The 21,238-nt window shown below is 42.3% G+C and overlaps 1 protein-coding gene across 12 annotated transcripts in view; it reads left to right on the top strand.

Moving 5' to 3' along the window:
* Nucleotides 1-21,238, top strand: part of ptprt (protein tyrosine phosphatase receptor type T) — a 131,513-nt gene that overhangs the window by 41,586 nt on the left and 68,689 nt on the right. For 5 of the 12 annotated variants that reach the window (XM_057028858.1, XM_057028856.1, XM_057028855.1 and 2 more), the window contains exons 9-16: nt 2,417-2,532; nt 2,710-2,890; nt 6,087-6,196; nt 10,661-10,862; nt 12,213-12,315; nt 12,540-12,813; nt 18,032-18,068; nt 19,574-19,630. In XM_057028858.1, coding sequence (XP_056884838.1) covers nt 2,417-2,532; nt 2,710-2,890; nt 6,087-6,196; nt 10,661-10,862; nt 12,213-12,315; nt 12,540-12,813; nt 18,032-18,068; nt 19,574-19,630 — 1,080 coding nt within the window. The remainder of the gene's footprint in view (nt 1-2,416; nt 2,533-2,709; nt 2,891-6,086; nt 6,197-10,660; nt 10,863-12,212; nt 12,316-12,539; nt 12,814-18,031; nt 18,069-19,573; nt 19,631-21,238) is intronic. The other 7 variants (XM_057028863.1, XM_057028862.1, XM_057028864.1 and 4 more) reach the window with 3 other exon arrangements.

Here is a 21,238-nt window from a genome sequence, read left to right as displayed (position 1 = left end):
TCCTGGCAGCTGTGTGAAAGCATACTCCTCATCATGCTGACCTGAGGATTAGTTTTTACAGCAGTTATACCCCCCCCCCCCCCCACACACACACACACACACACACACACACACACACACACACACACACACACACACACACATATACACACACACAGACAGCTTCCCAGGCTACCAAATGCCAGTCTGCCATGATCTCATGCCTGAATGGTGGATTAAGATAGCTTTGGTCTCTTTAGCAGAAACACAGACTCGTTAAACCACAGGGCACCGCAGGGAGGCCAAAGTCTGCCACCACAGCCGCAAATACAGGCATCCCCTCTCCGTCCATGCTCATGTTGTTCACATACACACATTATAGGGAAGCTAATTCACATAATCCACTGTCTCAGATGGTCTTTAAGGAGGCTTAGCTCTGTTGTCTTTTATCTGACATCTTATTAGGCTGATCTTAGATTTACATTAAGAGGCTTGTTTGGGCAAAATAAATCTTGGAACACTTCATTTCTCACAAGTCTCTAACTGCTCATTCCCATAATTTCATTGTGGTGAAACTGACTGGTGAAACAGTTTACTACACACTCTGAACAACCTCACCTTCCTCAGAAAGTACAGCCTGTTGTAAGCCTTCTCAAAAATAGCCTCACTGTTGGTGGTCCGCTCCAGTTTGTAGTTTAGGTGAAAGGGGTCTCTTCCATTACCGGTAATCAACGACCCTCTCCTTACTTTCGTTGCTTATGGTTACATATATACATGAGAAGCCAATATATGGCTCAGGCATGTGTGTGTGTGTGTGATTTTGGTCATTAAGCATATACCGTATTTTCACGACCATAAGGCACACTGTATTAAAAGGTGCAGTCTCAGTTATGGGTGCTATTTCTGTATTTAAAACATACATAAGGCGCACCGTATTATTAGGCGCATGCTGAAACATACAGTAAAAAATGACAACGGAAGTAAAACAATGAGTTTCGACACATTTATTGAACAAAATATTCATTCTTCCGCCACAAAACCATCAAAGTTTTCATCTTCTGTATCTGAATGAAACAGCTGCACTATTTCAATGTCCAACATCCCGAATTCCTCTTCTTAATCATCTGAATCGGACTCACTGACCGATTCTGCTTCAGCGTTGATTTTGTGAAAGCTCTTCCTATGCATGAAGACGGTATCATAGCCCTCTACAATCCACCCGCATATGGTGGCATAACTTGCCCGCCGCTGCCTCATAGTCTTTGTGAAGGAGTGTTCGCCTTCCATCATCCAGTGCTCTGTCCGTTTCCGTGGCAGCCGAGAACCACGGTGAACGACGACTTCTCGTGCCTCGTTGTGCGTATCGCCACCATGCTGGTCCCTTTTTCTCCACTTTGTGGGTCAAAGGGATGTTAAAAGTCAGAGGGATCTCATCCATGTTGGAGATGTGGCTGGGCAGCAGCCCTTGTTGCGGCAGTAGGTGCGGAAGATGGCCGCCCTCTCCTGGTAATCCGCGGGCAGCCGCTATGCAACAGTTGTCCTCGTGCGTATGGAGAGATGCCGCCTCCTCATAAAGCGAAAACACTAAGATTGCTCGATTGCCATTTTCAGCCGCATATTCGATGGCCTGCAGTTTAAAGTAAGCCTCATTCATATGCGTCTCGCTTGACCGGCGCCATTTTAGGGGATCCTTACGTGTAGGTGTGCTGCTAATCGATTAGCGGAGCGTTTACCGTAGTGCACCCACCACTACGGTGCGCACAGCAGATTTTGGAACTCCACACACAAGGCGCACCATATTATATTATAACCGTCGATTTTTGAGAAAATCTCAGTGTTTTAGTGTTATAGTTGTGAAAATACGGTATTCTTGGGGTTTTAACAACTCCAAATGTTTGTGGATCAATACAGGAAGTGCTGCAGATTCTCAGCTCTGCATAGCTGTTCTGCTTCTCTGCTGGTTGTTACAGTCATTGTTGCAGTAATTAACAGACAACGTCCTTGGATTCCAAAGATGTGAGATCAGCATGAAATGTGTACAATAAAGGAAATTCAGGGTTTTTGTCTAAATGACCAAGTCAGCTTTAATAGGGTTTTTTTTTTTGTTCTGTAAGACAGAAAAATAAATAAATGATTTTAGGTTACGAAACATATTTCAACTTTTAGAGCGACTAACTATCCATGATTATTTGTCTTTTTCCTCCTTACTGGCAGATTTGTTAGTTTTTATAATTGTCTCTCAAGGATAAAAAAAAATCTATAATTTTCTGTGAAAACATACTCCTCAAGTACTTCCTGACTCTTAGCAATTTAAAATTTACTGTTAGTTTTTCTCACCAATCTTTTTTCATAGTTTTATGCTAGCTCCTCTCCAAAATGCTCCTTTCATTCTGTCACTCACTCTTTCTGTCACTCACTCCATGTATCACTCTGTCAGACCCTGTTCAAGGCCCCCAAAATGTCAATGTGGTGGATGTCAGAGCAAGGCAACTGACTATACAATGGGAAACATTTGGGTACGCTGTGACGCGATGCCACGCATACAATCTGACGGTACGTAAGGTTCGAAGTTCTTTATGGGTCAAACAATTCTACATGCTTGTGTCAGGAACTTTTGCTCAGGTTGAGCAATCTTTCTTAGCTCCATCATGGTCAGGCATCATTAAGTTTTTGAGCTCAGGGTTGGTTATCTAACAAACCAAAATCTTTCTGTTGTCTTGGGTTTTTCAGCTTCAATACAAGTACATGTACAACCAAATGGAATTTGGTACAGAGGAGGTGATCCGCACATCATCACATTACACTCTGAGGGGGCTGAGACCATTTGTCACTGTCTGGCTGAGGCTAATCTTGGCCAACACTGAGGGCAGCAAACAGAGTGAGGAGATAGTTAAACAGATGGATTCAGATGGTAAGTGGAGAAACCTCCATTAGCTTAACTCCTCCATAGATACGTTGGTTAACCTCAATTCCTGTTTATTTCTGGCTATTGAGAACGGTCTTAAAAATCTATCAACTATGGAGACATGTACTTATTAAAACATGTCCTTATTAAATCGGGCACAAATCACACAAATCGTTTTAAATTTGACCATGGGCCTGTTTTGCCCTTCCTCCCAGCAAGGGGTCAAACAGATTTGAGGTTTCCCCTCCCACCTACTCCCCTCCCCCACTCCCCTAAGCTATGCACACGCAGAAGCGTATTCTTTGTCTCCTTTTTGTTGTGCGTCTGGCAACACAACAATCAATAGTCTCCCAGGTTAGGACTCACACGCCATCAGCAGTGTTGCCAGAGACATCAACCCAGAACCAAAAGTAAGTTTTAGACCTGGCACCCAAAACTAGGTTCGATAAAAAGTCATATGGAATATCCCAAATCAATGAGACTGTGAACAGCCTGAAGCCATTCTTCTGTATCAGATAAATGCCTGCACAAAAGCTGCAATGAGTTCAAGACTCCGTTTCACACTCATAATTCCTGTCCAGAGGGAACCGTGATGTACTCATTTAGAGCGGAATTGCCCACACCAGTAATAATAATAATCCTTTGAGGGTTTACAATCCTTTCAACATCTTGTCTGTGGTTAGCTTGAATCCATTAGAGCAGCACACCATAAGCAAAATAAAAACACCTTTTTAATGATCCCAGCATTCGCTTCTACATCCCACCTTCCTCAGGGCTTGCTGTTCTTGTCCAGATCTCATAGCTAATATTGTCTGAATTTAGCTTCTGGGCAACATCACATGGAAGTGTAAAATCCCATCCTTCAGTAGAACACCACACATCAAATACAGTACAGGCTGTCTTCATTGTTTTGAGCCAAAGAAGACAGGTGAGAATGGAGCACTTTGCAAAGAGGTTAAAGCCCCCTGTTGTTAATTGTTTCTTATTTAACAATCTCCTGGTGGTAATTCAGCAATTACAAAATGTAGCAGCCTTTGTTATCATGAGGCTAATTCATGTTTGTATGGTAATAGTTTGCAGGGTCTTGAGCAAATAAAACACCCACACATGCATAGATTTTTCTCGTTATGATAATAAAATCTATATTGAAGCCTGCCTGCCTGCCTGCCTGCCTGCCTGCCTGCCTGCCTGCCTGCCTTCCTGCCTGTCTGTCTGCCTGTCTGTCTGTCTGTCTGTCTGTCTGTCTGTCTGTCTGTGTCTGTCTGTCTGTCTGTCTGTCTGTCTGTCTGTCTGTCTGTCTGTCTCCTTAAAAAAAGAGAAAAAAAATGTGTAAAATATAAAATTGTATGTACAGTATACCCATAACCCTATGGTCATGTGTCAAAGGTCAATTTGAAGAAGCAGCCTTGAGTCTTACAAGCATCATAGGCATTCACAGGCATGATTTTCATTACTGACAACCAAACCTTCTAACTTGTAAAACAAGTTAAGAAATTATATCTACCTTGAGTATAAATGGTGTAAACACACACTAGTGTGTGTCAATAGTAACACAGTTGCACTGCTGGAAGACAGCTTTTCTCTGTTGTGTCAGTTGTAAACTATAACTGCAAGAGCAAATTCAGGTGGCCCAATACAAATGTCACAGTCCAGGCTGTGGATCACTCAGATAGTTCACCCTGCTTAACACAGAGGTGTTCACCCTAATCCTAACCGGCCATGGTTCCAATCACTGCCTGTTGGTAATATTACGCAATCAAAACAACAGCTTCTCCCCAACATGGAGCTGTTTGTATTGCGTCAGCCTCTTACAGTCCTAAACAACGGTGTTGGGATTTTTACAATGAGGCTCAAGTGACAGAAAAGCAGAAGCAGTAAACTATTGCCTGAACTCTAGTATCAGTTGTTTTTTTTTAAAAGTGGAAATGGTGCAAAGCATCTCTTTCATTTGTTTTTACTAGTTATAGAGAATAAAAGTCACCATTTAAACAAGCACTCCGGTGGCTCATTATGATAATAATAATAGAAGATGGCAGAAGAGTTGAGGCTTTATTAATAAGAGCGAGGCACGAATACAGATCTCTTAGAAGCAGTGATGGAGGATGTCACCAGATTTAAGAGACAAGAAGAGAGGAGAGCACCATGGAGAGGTGCTGATATTATGCAGCAGCATGGGGCAGGATAATCACCTTAGTTTTGAGGTGTTTCAATCAAACTAGCCCGCCATTGTCTTCACACACACACACACACACACACACACACACACACACACACACACACACACACACACACACACACACACACTGTGAATCACTCCAATCTCCAGGTAGACCTGCATCATAAAACATGAGCACGCCAACACACACAATGAGCGATAAGGTGCTGAATCAAACCGAAAGCATCAAATTGAATTTCTTTGTTAGGGTAATTTGATATGCTTCACAGGCTTGGACCTTAATCAACACCTCACCATGACTAATAACAAACAGAAAAAAAAAACAGGATGAAAACAAGTCTCTCTCTCGTTCCGTCATTCTTCTTTTGGCTTCAGAAGTTTCTTTTGCAAAATGATGTCTAATACACACACACACATACACACTGTCCTAGTTGTAGATGGACAAATTCGTGTTGACAGTTTCACACACTAAGAGGTGCGAAATTATTTACATGTTAACAGAAAAAAACCAGGAGGTGTGTGTGTGTGTGTGTGTGTGTGTGTGTGTGTGCGTGCGCACCTCTTTTTTCTGCCTTCATGAACATGACATAGTGAATGTCTGTCTCTTCTAGACACAGAAATGTCCTGTCTGGATTTAATGTAAAAAGGAGTGTTCAGGCACAGCTGTCTATTATGGGATGTCTCCTTGACATTTTTTGCAGAATAGCACTAGAGCACGAGTCACTTCTCACACATATGTCCAGTTTTCACTTTCCGGTCGTGTAACAAACACAAAGGTTTCATGCGTATCCCTTTTATCATTTATTTTGTCACACAATGGACTTCTTTTTGAGGTGGCCTTCATCAGTAATCAAGTATTGTAACCACCTTGAGTCTTTAAATCAGAATTTATATCAAGATTTTCTTTCCTTTCGCTGAGGAAAAAAGTCTTCTCAGACCAGGGAAAGTACTGTGTTTTTAAATGAATTTGTTTGAAAAGTGTTCAGCCATTCTATTGGACTCTTTGGCTGGTTTGTGTCCCTGCAGTGCCATCTTCAATTCCAAAGGAGTCTCTGATGAAAACTGTGTCCGAAGACAACATCATCATGCAGTGGGAAGCTCCAACTGAGCCCAATGGGATCATAACAAAGTATGAGGTTAGTCAAGGTTCTTAACAAGCTCCTGGGCAGCATTGTAATGTGATGCAGTTGAGGATTCCTGGACAGTGTTGCGACATCAGGAGACTACTCCAAAATCCCCATATAAAAATGTTCGTAATAATAATAATAATCATAGATTGATGAGAAAATAGATGAGAACAGTGTGTCCAATAGAATCTGCCACACTAGAAATCAGAAGAGGATATCACAGAATCTCTGGGGGAAGATATAAAGTTAGCACTAATAGCACTCAAAGTACTGATGGTGGAAGATGACAGGAGGAAAAAATGAGTGTCTAGAAGCTTAGAGGACTACAGTCACATCATATTTGTCTCAAATCTTGGTAATCTAGCGTTAACTATCTGTGCTGGAATAACAGATGAGCTGAAAATTCCTCTGGAAAGGGGAAAAAGGAGAGAGAAAGAGGAACAGAGACCTGTGTCCTGACAGTTCTCAACAAGATTTATGAGTGGGCTTACATTCAATATTTCTTGTGAATTATTGACAGGATTAATCTTTTTTCCACATCTTTCGTGACTGCATCGCTGAGTTAGCTCACATTTTCCCAGCTGAGCCATTAGTGCATGTGTGTCTTCCCAGTGCCTTGTCTCATCGTTGTCCAGAGGGAGGACATTTCTCCAAACTGCATCATTACTGGGCTCCTTCACTTTATAAACTCTCCTCAATTTTGTTTTACAAACCCCGGTCTTGCTCTCCAGCCTCCCTTCTTTATCTGTACACCAGCCTGTTTGACATCTCCATTAAACCTCAAACCAGAGCTCAGGGAACCTCCTCACATTCGACCATCGTCGCTGTCTCTTTGTTTTCTGTGTCCTTCATTACTGTGAGTCTGAGCGTCCCGCCCTCCGTGGATGAAGGAGGCAGTGGCATTATCTGGTAAATAGATCAGCATCACTGGACAATACCCAGCTATTAGAGATAATTACAATAATTGCAGCTATTGATAGGAATAAAGCTATCATCTGCAACATCTGAAGGGGCTCTTGTGCTCTGCCCTGCTCGCTTGGCTTCAGTTTTGAGCAAGTAGAATGGATGAAATCCACATCTGAGAATATGAAGGAGGATAGAAGGAGATGTGGGGATGAGACCCAGAGTCGGTGGAGAAGAGTGAGAGAAGAGGGACAATGGACTGTTAGAGGAGAAGTGTGTACAAAAGCAGAAGAAATGAGTCTCTGCAGAGGAACAGTGTTCATTATAATGCGTGGTTGCATGAATTAGTAGGAACTCTTCATCTTTTGCACCCATTACTATAATTGCAGATAATAACAGGATCAAAGGGAACATCTGGGTAAGATCTAAAGGGATGATGCCCTCTGTCCACGTCATCTGAATTCGATTGATGCAAAAGATAAATGACAGGGGAGGAAAAGGGAGGAAAGGACTTAGGTGAGAGGGGAAAAACAGATTCGGATCTTTAAGCCAAGGAGCAGAAACTCTTCTGAAGGTCACCGACCTACGCAGCCCACTGGATCTCACTTTTGGTCTCATCAACTGCTTAAAATGCTGCATTAGAATACCAATTGCCTGTGCTAAGTCATCATCTGACCCCAGTCTTTTAGCACCACCTGTTCTCCACTATAGCCCCTTCATACTGTCACCAAGCTAAAACCTCCTGACAGGCTACCGGGGCACACATGCCCTCATGTACTCTCCTGATGTGGAGTCTTGAGTGAAAGTAATGGGCCTGGGTTGGTCTGCAGGAGGAAATCTGACTTTCTGAGTTACTGATCTGAGAACAGAAGTAGAGCACAGAACTATCATTCTTGTCAGTTCCTTCGTGACTGCCTCATCAGACTACAGGTCCTCTCTGTTTGCTAGGTGTCCTCCTTGCTGGTCGCTGGGAGTCATTCTTGAACCCACACGGATGTTGGCAATTAGAGAGTAGTTAAAAAGAAGCACAGGAGCTGATCTTAAGGATACAAATTTGCTCCTTTGTTCAACAAAAATAGGCCACATTTCACCTTAATTACACAAAGCCTGCATGCATCAGCTCACAAGGGCTTAATTTCAAGTTAGAACTGTTTTGATAGAAAGAAAATATGCAAAGATATTAGTTTTTCATCCAAGTGTTGTTTGATACTCACACAATATTTGTCTAATGCTACCTATATTTAGACTCTTTGGAATTTGTCAGTGAAGAAGAGCGAGCATTTACTGTAAAACTCTGATCAAAATTGGCAGCTCATCAAACTATTGTAGGGTTGTGGCAGGCTCATACACAGGCACCACCTTTGGTGTTTGCCTGCTAAAGCTATTATATTTGGATTTGGCTGTCATAAATGATTAACAATGATCAAAGATAATGATTTATTGTCAAGTAATTGAATCTAAGCATATTAGACCACCTCGGGGTATCACCCTTCTGAGAAGGGAAAAGATAGATGTGTTAAATTGGTCTCATTAAATACACCAGTTTGTTAATCTAGCACTCTAACTATAAATTTACATACTACATTACTACAACCAAAGTTACTAGTGAGGTGTGAAGGAATTGGAGGTAGCAACTGGGGGTCCTTAGGAGCAGTGAAGAGAGTGGAGGAGGTAGGAGAGGCAAGAGCTGAGCAACAAGAGAGGATAAAGGCTGAGCAGAGCCTTTGACTTGATGACCTCAGAGTCACCTCCCAAAGTCCACCAGTGGCAACTGTTGATCTGGTTTTCACACCTGGGGGATTGGGGGACATTTAGGGTTCCAGTGCTTCCCATTGTCGTCAAGACAAGAAAGAGAATGTGGTCAATTTGATTATGCATGGTGAGCCTCCATTGCTGACCCACAGGTCCAGGTCCCAACTGTAGAAATATTATTATATCAGGTTGAAGTGGCACCCATCCAAAATAACCCATGCTGAGAGGTTCACAATGGTGAGATAAACTATACACACCTATACACATCTGTCATGTACCTTATGATGATCTGAATGTCTCCAGAGGTGCAGAGACATCCTCTTGTTTGGCCTGAGAAAGGCCCAATCTCTTGCTCATCACCATTCATGGTCACACTGGAAGATAAAAGTTCGTCATTCCCAACATCATCCCTGGCACCAGCCAGTCATGTAGAACATACACTTGTCCTTATTCCTAATCTTAGTTTGAGTCAGGCTATTCCTGACCAACTGTTGTGCTCCAGGATCTGGGCTTTTCTCAGTCTCTCTTGCTCTTTACATGGTTTATCCATTTCTCTGTGTGTCCATATTGTCCCAAGCATTTATACAATCTGCTTGAGACATTCAATCTGTTTGAGATGTCCAATTTCCTCATGTCCTCGGTGCTTCAAACTGCCAAATGGGATTTGAGTTGGAAAGCTGTAATGGATGGCTGCTGTTGCTGTGTGGTGTTGAGGAGACAGGGGCTGCAGGGTCTGGGCTAGGGTCTCCAGTCACATATATTAAACAGGATGGATGTAAATGCCAGTTCCAATCACATTTATAGAGACAGGCTGTTCAGTGTGGAGAACAGGTGTCCCATTAGCACATGCCGCAGTCCTCACCGCAGCAGATTTTGGCCCCGTTCTGGCTCCGCTAGTTCAGATTTGCACCTTTCAGGAACCAGAATGGTGTGTTTAGACTTTTGTTAAGACTCCTGTTCGTGTCTTGTGTTTTCCTTTGTGCTGTCCAACCTTTCTTCACATAAACACACATTTACACATCACTCTTTCAGCCTGACTGACTGTTTAGATCTTTGCCTTAGTTCACTGTTGCCCCCATCACTTTGGGACTAAAGTCAATGCACTTAAAGACCCCGACTCAGCTAAAGGGCTTGAATCTGCTTGGGGATCGAATCATTTTAAAGTGCTTTTATTAACTAACAGTCAGCTCTGTTGTGTTGTGCGACCGCTCATGTGTCCAGTCATTGACAGCTGCACATAGTGGAATCTTGCCTGTAGCTACAGCAATTGAGGGAGCTTTTAACAAAGCACTTATTGAAGCAGCTTTAACAACAATGGAGGTGAAGAGATAAATAGGCAGGTCAGCCACCACTAATGGCTGTTCACAGTGTTTATTGTAATGTTTGGTGAACTTGGATCAGAGTGATTTCAAAATGTTCACAGAAACACATTAATTTTAATGTGCACTCCAAAAATATGAATGGTCATCTTCTGTCAGCTCCTCCTAGATCTCTTCATCACCTCTGCTCCGTTCGCTGCTCCGGATGTTCTTCTGACTCACAGACACTCTGTGTTCATATGATAAAACCTTGATGTCGTCGGGACGACACAACACTACGCTGCACGCAGCATGCTGAGATTCGCACACGTTCATTTGGGATGAAACAGGAAACAGGCTGTAACCGAACTCATTTTCCTAAATTTCAACCTGTCGCTCAGATATCAGCATTTTGAAGATAAAACAATATCAATGTTAGAAAATTAAGAAAGTTTAAAGCAGCAGTTGTATTTGAGAAAATGCATGAGGTTCCATCAATCTCTTACTGATACTGTTGCAGATTACCTACAATGCCCTGAGCTCTTCAGACCCCAGCGCTGATGTGACCAACCAGAGGGGGCGCATCTTCAAGCTGAGTAATGAGACCAGTCATGTGTTCCATGGTCTCTATCCTGGAACCACCTACATTTTCACCATCAAAGCCTCCACCATTAAGGGCTTTGGCCCTCCTGTGAGCACAACCATCATCACCAAGATTGCAGGTAACGGATTTCAAATGTTCTGAGCTGATCTCGTTGCTACTTATGTGTTTTTCCATTATTTTATATGTCAATCAAAAGTTCAGAATGTTTTACTATCAAAATTACAGCAACCACATAATTTGCACCAAATTGCTTTTGCATTTTTTCATCTTTTGCTCTCTGTGTGAATAACATATGGTTTCCATATGGTTCTGGCATCTTTTTCCATCTGAAACCCCCATTGATACCACTCAGCCTGATCCACAGTAAATGGAAGCAGCACTGCAAAAAGACATCAATCATCTTTCAAGAGCCATGAGAGAGAGAGAGAGAGAGCCATGTAGTGCCATTAATTTGTGCCTTTCTTCCTCCATGGATTTCTATTTTATTCCAGTAATTTTGTGTCAAGGGGGACATCTTTGTTCAAAGCATCGATGCCAAAGCTCACTTGTTCCTTCTTTGCATGAATTTCTTTCCCCACTACAGCTGCGTTTTTCTTCTCTCCAGCTTCCAGAAACCTTCGTTTCTGTGGCCTTTGCCATCATTTGTTCTTAGTCCACATCTGTGTATTCATGATTTATTTGCAACTTGTATATGTAGACCTGCTTCTGGCATTGCACAAACAACTGAGCAGAACTTAGAATACATGCAATGTGTGCGTTACTACTGGAGGAGATTACTGCTGACTGCAGGTAGGATGTGTAGGACAGTCGCATTTCCACAGTAGAATTAAGATAGCATAATAACAATAAGCTGTACCAGCTGTAACCTTCTGCCCGATGATCCGTCTGGCTCTCGGTGAGTGGTTACAGACTGAGCTACAGAACACGGCGCTCTAATGTCTCTTCGCTGTGTTATTACCGTAGTCTTCCCCCATCTGTCAACTCCAGCAGTAATTTAAGGTTGACCTTTCACCCTCTCCTCCATCATCCCTCTGATCTTCACAAACTTGACCCCCCATATGGAAAACAACACTGTTCTAACATTTATAATAGATACTTCTCTCCAAATGCCACGCCATCTCCCATTTTTGGTATCCCATTCAGGCTGTGAAGGATGAGGAAGTTTGAAGGAAGTGATGTAGACAGATAGATGGATGGACACAGGAGGACAGGATGGATGTGTTAATTGCATAAATGCCAGAAGGAAGTGTTGATGGTTGATACAGAGAGGCACCAACTGCTGCACCTCCACTATCAGGAGACGACAGATGGGAAATGAACATTGTAAATGTAATGACGTTTCTTGGCCAATCCAGACATACATCATTTGTCTCCTTTCTAAAAAAATAGGGTTGGCCAAATTGAAAACTTTATCATTCTATATGTTGATGATTTGTGTTTAAGAAACAATCCTCTGCTTCACATTCAGCCCCGATAATGCCAGAGTATAAGTCTGAAACTGCCCTGAATGAAACAGACACAACCATCACCATCCTGCTGAAGCCGGCCCAGCCATATGGCGCCCCGATCAGGTATGTTATAAGTTGGATTCATAATAAGTCTGTCTCTATTTGGGACTAAGGAGGGGTACTGCACGGGGACCCACACACTGACCTTCATTCTTTTGAAATAAAATGTGACATTTTAGGAAAATAAAAATAGATTTTTCTCAAGGCCAGAAGGAACACCTGGCCTTGAGGCCTTAGCAAAGCACAAAATTTCCTAGCAGCATTTATACCAAATTTTGTCTTTGTAGATCCTACCAGCTCATTGTAAAGGAAAATCGCACAAGGAGTCGCCGTGATGCCTTGAAATCCCCAGAGTGTTTCTCAATCCCTGTTAGCTTCCGCAATGCCTCGGTCTTGGACTCCCAATATTACATCGCTGCAGAGCTGCTCCCATCCAGCCTCTCCATTGTGCAGCCATTCACAGTGGGTGACAACAAAAGCTACGGTGGTTTCTGGAACTCTCCGCTGTCACCCGTTAAGAGCTATAGTATCTACCTCCAGGCTACGAGCAGAACCAATGGGGTGCGTATTGACACTATAAATGTTTTAGCTCTGCTTACTAAAGTAAGAATGCTTACTAAAGGTCATAACGTGACATTTCAACTGTTTAAAATAACAATTTGCTCTACAGGTATGGAACAGTCTGAACCTTCCCTGTGAAAAGCAAAATATTTTTAAGATCTTTGAAAGCGGTGTTTTTTTTTTAAGTCTACATGTTTTTGCCCTCATTGTCATGAGACAGGGGAAGTGAAGGTCCGGTTAAAGGGAACAGAGTATTGTGACTCTTTACTCATTGATGCTTTTTACGTCTTCTGTCTGTCCGTCTGCTTCACCCTCCCTAGCTCCTCTCAAAACTCATTCATGACTTGCCTTTGCAATTTCCATCATCCTCTCAACCCCCATGAGGGTTGTTTGTAATTTCCCACTGGCCGAACTACACTATCGTGGCTACCGTTGGGGCCGAGAAGGTTGGCTGGTGCTACGGTGTCATGTGCCCCTTTAAAAGGCAGATTTCCCATGGTGCGTCCACACAGACAGCTGCTGTGCCTGAGATGGTGATGGTGTGTGCATCTTAATGCGTGAATACACCTGTGCTTTCACCTTTATTTGTCTGTGCTTTATTTGCAAACCCCAAAGAATTCTTGAATTGATTGCATCAAGTTAATCCAATCATTTTGATGTTTGGTTGGGATTTATTTATTTATTCATTCATTCATTCCTTCCTTCCTTCTTCCTTCCTTCCTTTCTTTCTTTCTTTCTTTCTTTTTCTTTCTTTCTTTCTTTCTTTCTTTCTTCTTTCTTTCTTTCTTTCTTGGATGTTTATTGGCAGCTTGTAAGTCAGGTGATCAGACGAAGAGACCAGCGGGACTCTGTGCAGGGGTGCGGCCATTGTGATCGAACATGGGTTCCGGTATCCTGATGAAATATACTGAGAAATAAGTTTCTAACAGTTCCAGAAAAGAGTAGCACAAAGAGGACAGGAAGTGAAACTTTATTCTATTAATGGAGTTAAGTGGACCAATGGGTTGATAATGTTTGTGAAGTTACACTGAGACTGAAGACACTCAGCAAAGGGTAGCAATTAATTTCTAGCAGCAGAATTACTTTAAATTATTAAGGAGAGTTATTTTGTTAGTGTGGTCACCTCCTCTTATTCAACAGCCTTTCCTCCCTGTTTGAGTCGAGCTCAACCCGTCAGGCAGCTTTGGTCCCTCACTCCCTTGAATGGTAGAAGTTGATCAAGCAACAGACAAACTTGTTTTTCTTTCTTGTGCGAATGCTAAGTTTTACCTCTCAGCTATTATGAAGAAGCCAAATCAACTATGATTTGAAGCAGCAATTTTGATGAGCGAGAGTGTTGATACTTTTTCACATTGAAAGCGCAGAACTTCACAGAAATTCGGTGAAATGCACAGAAAATCAGCAAAGCAAAAGCATGAGGAACTTTTACATAAATGCTTTAGCTTCAAAACACTGCAATAAACTTTGTGATGCTCTGAGGACTTTTATTTTAACACATACATAAGGTGCACCGTATTTTTAGGCGCATGCTAAAACATACAGTAAAAAATGACAACGGAAGTAAAACAGTGAGTTTCGACACATTTATTGAACAAAATATTCATTCTTCCGCCACGAAACCATCAAAATTTTCATCTTCTGTATCTGAATTAAACAGCTGCGCTATTTTAATGTCCAACATCCCAAATTCCTCTTCTTCATCATCTGAATCAGACTCACCGACCGGTTCCGCTTCAGCGTTGATGCCGGCTTTTAAAGCTCTTAAATCTTACAATACATGAAGACAGTATCATAGCCCATGCGTCTACAATCCACCCGCATATGGTGGCACAACTTGCCCGCCGCTGCCTCATAGTCTTTGTGAAGGAGTGTTCGCCTTCCGTCATCCAGCACTCCCACACAGCACGGAACTTGACTTTAAAAGCCCGGTTCACACCAATGTCCAGCGGCTGGAGTTCCTTTGTAAGTCCTCCCAGGATGATGGCGAGCTCTGAATTCACCTGCTTACTGTTTTGTTTGACGCTGTCTGTGAGGTGGGCGTGCATGGAATCACATAGAAGCAGGGATGGTGAAGTGTGAAACAAGCCACCCGGCCTCCTAACATACACTTCCCTCAGCCGCTCTTTCATTTTTCTTCGTCCATCCAGCCCTTTTGATTTGCCTTGACCACAACTCCAGCAGGAAACACTTCTTTTGGCAACGTCTTTCTCTTGAAAATCACCATTGGTGGCAATTTCTGTCCGTTTCTGTGGCAGCCAAGAACCACGGTGAACGACGACTTCTCTTGCCCCGTTGTGCGTATCGCCACCGTGCTGATCCCTTTTTTGTCCACTGTGTGGGTCAAAGGGATGTCAAAAGTCAGAAGGATCTCATCCATTTTGGTGATGTGGCTGGGCGCGGTTATCTTGTCAGTAGGTGCGGAAGATGGCCACCCTCTCCTGGTAATCCGTGGGCAGCTGCTGCGCAACAGTTGTCCTTGCGCGTATGTAGAGATGCCACCTCCTCATAAAGCAAAAACACCAAGACGAACCTCCTTGGAAGTGCTCAATGTCCATTTCTTCAGCAATCGCTTTGGCCTTTTTTCGAATGGTGACAGTAGAGACGCCCCTTCCAGTTGTTCGCTGTTCCACATCCAACTGTTCCACAACCAACTGTTCCACTCGGTCTTCCAGCTTGGGCCACCTTGCTTTGTTCCCGCGGAAACTCAGCTTCGTCTTCCTCACCGCAGTTCACTTTCTTCTTTTCTCCACTCTCTGACTATGGACTAATTTACATTAAAATGTCTTGCAGCTGCTCGATTGCCATTTTCAGCCGCATATTTGATGGCCTGTATTTTAAAGTAAGCCTCATACGCGTGTTGCTTGACCGGTGCCATTTTAGGGGGTCCTTACACGTAGGTGTGCCGCTAATTGATGGGCGGAGCGTTTACCGTAGTGCACCCACCAAAGGCACACAGCAGATTTTGGAACTCAGTCCACTCACAAGGCGCACCATATTATAAGGCGCACCATCGATTTTTGAGAAAATCTCAGTGTTTTAGGTGCGCCTTATAGTCGTGAAAATACGATATGTTCCCATTAACCATCAGATATCTTCGTCCACTGCTCGTTTTAGCCTTTTTATCATTTGTTTGATACTTTTGCTTCTCTTGTTTGTTTTTTTTTAGTCCTTGTTAGTTGGCAGTCTGTTGACATCCTTGTTCATCTGTATTTATTCCACCATATTTATGTCCTAGTTCTGTTTTTTATAGTTCAAGTCAGGATGCACCTTTTCCTTTTTGTCTCTTCTTTTTCACCATGTTCCCGTCTCTGTACAGCAGGTCTGAGTTTGATGTTGTTAACAGAGTCTGCTGCTCTTCATCATCCTAAAACGCTAACGGATCACCCAGAGGTGCTCAAATGAACATATACAAGTTATCCAAAATAAGATTGAGACTCAATCAACATAAACTTTGATGCATGTTACTTTTATTAACATTAGAAGTTACAGCAACATCACTTTTGCAGAAGCTGATGATGAGACAGGAAGACAGAACACTTCAAACCGTGGACACGCGTGTGACACGTCGGTAGAGTACATGAAGGACCTGACATGGGACATAACAACATGGGAACTCAATTCCGACATCTGGCTCATGTGTCTGTTGATCCTTCTGTGGTACAACAAAATCACTTTACCTCTGCAGTGACCCCAAACAGTTGTTTCTGACCCTGGAAGCATCATGTGACGCCTCCGCACCTGGCTGTTTACAGTCAATTTCTAAAAGTGGCTTTTTAAAAAAGGCTTTTAAAACAATCTAAAGACTTTTTTCTGGCTATAGCAGCAGTTTGTGCATGTACCAGTTTGTCAATGCTCTTCATGTTAAAAGTGCTCTGCAACACACTGAGATTCACCTGCACACATATCCAATAAGAGGAGAGCTCACACAGAGAAGAAGAAGGTGCCCCAGGCAGCTTGTGTGAACAGAGTGCACGAGTGATTTGGGACCTTGGGATGAGGAACGAGGAGCGAGGGCTAATACAAGTATATATGGAGTGAAAGAGACATAAAAGAAGATCTAATAAATTAGGCATGATGGAGGTGACAAGTCTAAAGGGAAACACCGTGTCAAAATGTAGTGATACGAAAATGAAGATTTATGGCACAGACTAAGAATCTTCTTAAACCTGAACTGACAGACTTAGTCACTTTTTATTTTGTATTCTGCATTTACAAAAGTTCATATAATCTGGGATAATTGTGGTCCAGTTGGGCTGAAACATTATTTTCTTGTGCAAAAATACAGACTTAACTCAGAAATTTAAACAGGACATCCAAAATAGATGCAGTATATCCATATAAATAAGACATTTAAGACACCGGTCTTATTAAATCACAGTCAGCCTAACTAAAATTATTTCCAACCTCGGTGGAATAAACCTGCCCCTTTACCAGAATTTGCAGGGCTATGTATTATGTTCATCATTATTATAATATTTTTCTTGTTATACGTGCACTGTAATCTGCTTATTTTAATAGTAAATTCTTGCTCTTTGTGTTAAAAACTCTAATTTGGTCATTTTTCACAACTAGAGATGTTGGGCAAGATCATTGGTACATGAACAATTCCATATAATTTATTACAACGCTTTGTCCTACTTACCCGGCCTCAGCTCCACATTGTGCACAGCACAGCTAGAACTTCATGAATATAAGGTAACTGGTTGGAAAGGCAATGTTGTGGGAAACAGTTGCAACAATCAATGATTTGACTCATTCAAACGGGGCGGCTTTATGGATCAGACATCTTTATGAATTGTTTTTAGTTCGATACAGGAAAAAATGAGTGGTTGGGGCTAAAGAAAGCACCTTAGCATTGTCCAGCAACATGTTAGCATCAATATCTAAGCTCATTTTAGAATCTCTAATAAATGTCAACAAATTTGCTTTATATTGATGGAGTCACAGAACCACCAACTAGCAAATGGACCCTTTATAAAGGTGCATTTTAGGGTTCAGTGTTTTGCTGAAGGAGACTTGCTCTTTACTCTGAAGGTTTCAGGGTTTGGACCAATAACCTTAACATCAAAGAGCGTGCTCCAACCAGACCACATTCCTTCACCTTCCTTCACGTTAAATATCACCCGATGTTACGGTACTTGAATGTGTTTTAAGCCCTCATTGTTGCGTCTGTAACTTTTCCACAGTTTAGCTGAACTATGTCCTTCTCTTTTCGCAGGAAACCACAATCAACTGTGTCCGGATGGCTAATAAAGGTATGATCACCATTCAGCTAACACCTCAAATGCACATTATTGCACAGGCACTCACACATACTGTATTAGTGTAGCTAACCCCACATCACCACCTTCTTTTCCTGCATGATTTTATTGCCTTTGTTTACTTTTTTGTGTTTAGTCTCGTGCATTTTCCCCTTCTTTCATTTCCCATGGCACATCCGTCTCACATCAGCACGTAAAGTCAAATATCGGTGCCATTTCAGTCTGACCATCTTCATCAAACACAACGGATGGATTCTTCTGACGCGTGTGCAATCCGTCTTATGAGCCGCACGTCACTTGTAATTGTTTACTTTTGCCCTGATTTCCCTGCCGAACATAGGCTGTGTAGTGGTCTCGTGCTTGGGTAGAGACGTGTTTATTATTCGCACTTGTCTTTAATATGCCAAAATGCATGGATAAAAAAAAAGCTTTAATAGGGTCTGAGGTTAGCTTTCAAACAGAATTGGCAAGATAACAAAAAAAACTCGGAAAATACCTTCCGTGGTTTTGGAGTGCTTAATCCTCTTTATTTCCACTGAACACCTACATTTTTTTCAATTTTTTTAAAAGAAATAAGACACAGTGAAAGAGCTCTGATCAGTTTAAATTGTTACGTACAATTTCTCTGTTCTTGTGCCTCCTTCCACCTGTTCCTACTAAAGGTATATGCCTGCTAAGGAAGATTAGGGGTCAGGTCCTGGGATTCCGCTAAATAAATAAGGATGATTTAAGTGACAGATCTAAGTCAGATGTTTCTTAACAGTCCCACAACAGACTTAAAGCTGGTCAGAATTTATGGTGCTCGGCACATTCTCAACATGAGCCTTCATTCCTTCCTTTTAAAAGTACCAGTTCTACAGTACTTTTGTCCGTTCCAGTGGGTCTCACATTGGCAACTTTTCAAAAACAGCTTGTGTTGCTGTTGAGTCTCTCTCTGAACTCCCAGAAGAGGCTCCGGTTCTGGATGCATTAAAGCAGCAGGCAGCGGTCTTCCTCACTGTTGCCATCCCTCCTGTGGAGTGACTGGGAACCAAAGTCTCCAGCGGACGATGAAATAACACATCAATCGGTGGTGACTGTGTTCTGAAACATGTAAAAAGGGTTTGTGAAAACCCAGAAAGAGGAAGCTGTTGCTGTGTCAGAGTCCATCCTTCCCCTCTATCCATAGCTTCATGCGTGGTCTCCTCCACCTCCCGCTCCTTTTAACTTCACATCCCTCAAACCTCTGCAGTTCATCAACAGCGCTGCCCCACGCACACCTTCAACACACCTGTTCTCTCTTTTCCTGGAGTTAACCCTAACCTGAAACGTCCCAGTCCACATTTTGTTGTTTGATCACCAATAGCAAAGGTGTGCCTTTGAGGAGCAGGAAAGACTGAATGAATACAAAAAATGTCTCCATTCCTTAGACATTTTTTCTTTCTTTTCCCTTTTGTTTTTTTTGTTTCTCTCTTCCCTCTCTCATGCTTTCGGTGGGGACGTGCGGCCCTTGACCTTAGTGGTAATAGGTAGGGGACAAAAAACAACACCCTACATTCTAGTCATCCCAAGCGAAGGTGATTATTGCTTTCTAGGCCAACTATTTTGTTTTCTATGTTCTATTCTTCCATTACTGAATGATCATAAACACAACAGAGCCCTGTTATTTGAGTTATCCCCCTCCCTAAAACTCTTTACTCGCTCTCTCTGTCCCGTTTTTCCTCTCTTCCCATGGCTGTCTTGTTTGCATGTCTGCTCTGCTTTGAGTGTTGCTGGCTATTTAAGCCTGTCTGTGTTGGCCTTTTTTTTTTTTTTTCATGCAACGGTTTATTTAGAATCGAGCTTCTTTAAAATCATCTTCCACCACTAATATCAAAATCAACACAAATACAGACACATATCAGCACAGCATCATCTTTGAATCTGCCAAATATATATCCAGATCACAAATCATATATCAAAATGACAACAGGCCATCAATTCTAGCAATTTAGTGGCTGTGCCTCTTGTCAGCTGCTGGACAACAGTTGGGTCAGCTGCATGAAGATACGGGTACAGAGTTGAACTACTGCCCAGATTTAAAGTAAAGCTGAGTCCAACATATTTGTCTTTGATACTTTAAAAGGATAAAACAGAAAATACTGTTTCAAAAAACAGCAGAAAAAAGGTAGAACATCATTGTAATTGACTGAGAGGCCAAAGCAAACCTACTCCCAATATGTTTCAATCTGAGCCTCTTCATTTAGAAACTCTATCCAGTAGTGTGCTTTAATATTAGACAAGCTGAACACACAGACAGTGCAGTAATGGGAAGTGTCCTTCCATCCAGAAGCATGTTTTTAAGACGTCTGTGGACAGTGTACCATGTTGAGTACATTTAATCTAGGTCTACCTTCTTTTATATTGATAGCATTTCAAGGCCTTATTTCTTGTCTATCCTCCTGCGCGTGCTGCCAAGCAGCTGGTTCTAACACACATTCATTTGTGCCCCTGCAAGTGTTACCCTATCAGAAACATATTCCCTTCTTTGATGCCTTTAACTTGGTTGTTGTGCCATGTGTTGAAGTAGAGGAAAAGGCTGTCAGGTAACTAACGATTATTTTTTAATGGCTTTTATCCATAATAGTCAACTAATCTTGGAGTAGGGGGGTGGGGAGAGCTTATTGCACAACACAGAGAAATGCAAAATTGAAATAAGTGTGTTTGTGGCTCGAGATGAGTAAAATCCTGGAAAATTTCTAAATTTCACTGGGGCCAAGGCCAAGGAAGGCATCTGGTCATCCCTGGTGTCGGCATGATCGCGATTGCTTCAAATGTTCATTTATCGATATGCCAGCCAGCAAAAAGCTGGTCAGAGGCTGCACGTAGAATCGGATGTGAAGATGCTGGATCAAAGCAACATTTTTCTACAATTACAAATGATGATGCATCTGGAAGGCTTAAAAACTCAGAGTGCTGCTGACCTTTACACAAATGGTAGCCATGCGTGTGAGTGTTTGTGTGTGTGTGTGTGTGTGTTTGTGTGTGTGTGTGTGTGTGTATATGTGTGTGTGCGCACAAAATCATGGGAACTGCTGCTACCAGCAATTCTCTCAACCTGGCCAATTTTTAAATGAACTCTGCTGGTGAGTTTCCTGCCTTCAGCTAGATGTGTACAAGGTCACACTTCTAAACCAAAAGATGTA

The sequence above is a fragment of the Takifugu flavidus genome, chromosome 4, assembly GCF_003711565.1.
Source record: "Takifugu flavidus isolate HTHZ2018 chromosome 4, ASM371156v2, whole genome shotgun sequence".
NCBI lineage: Eukaryota > Metazoa > Chordata > Actinopteri > Tetraodontiformes > Tetraodontidae > Takifugu > Takifugu flavidus.
This window is presented reverse-complemented; position numbering and strand designations above follow the sequence as displayed.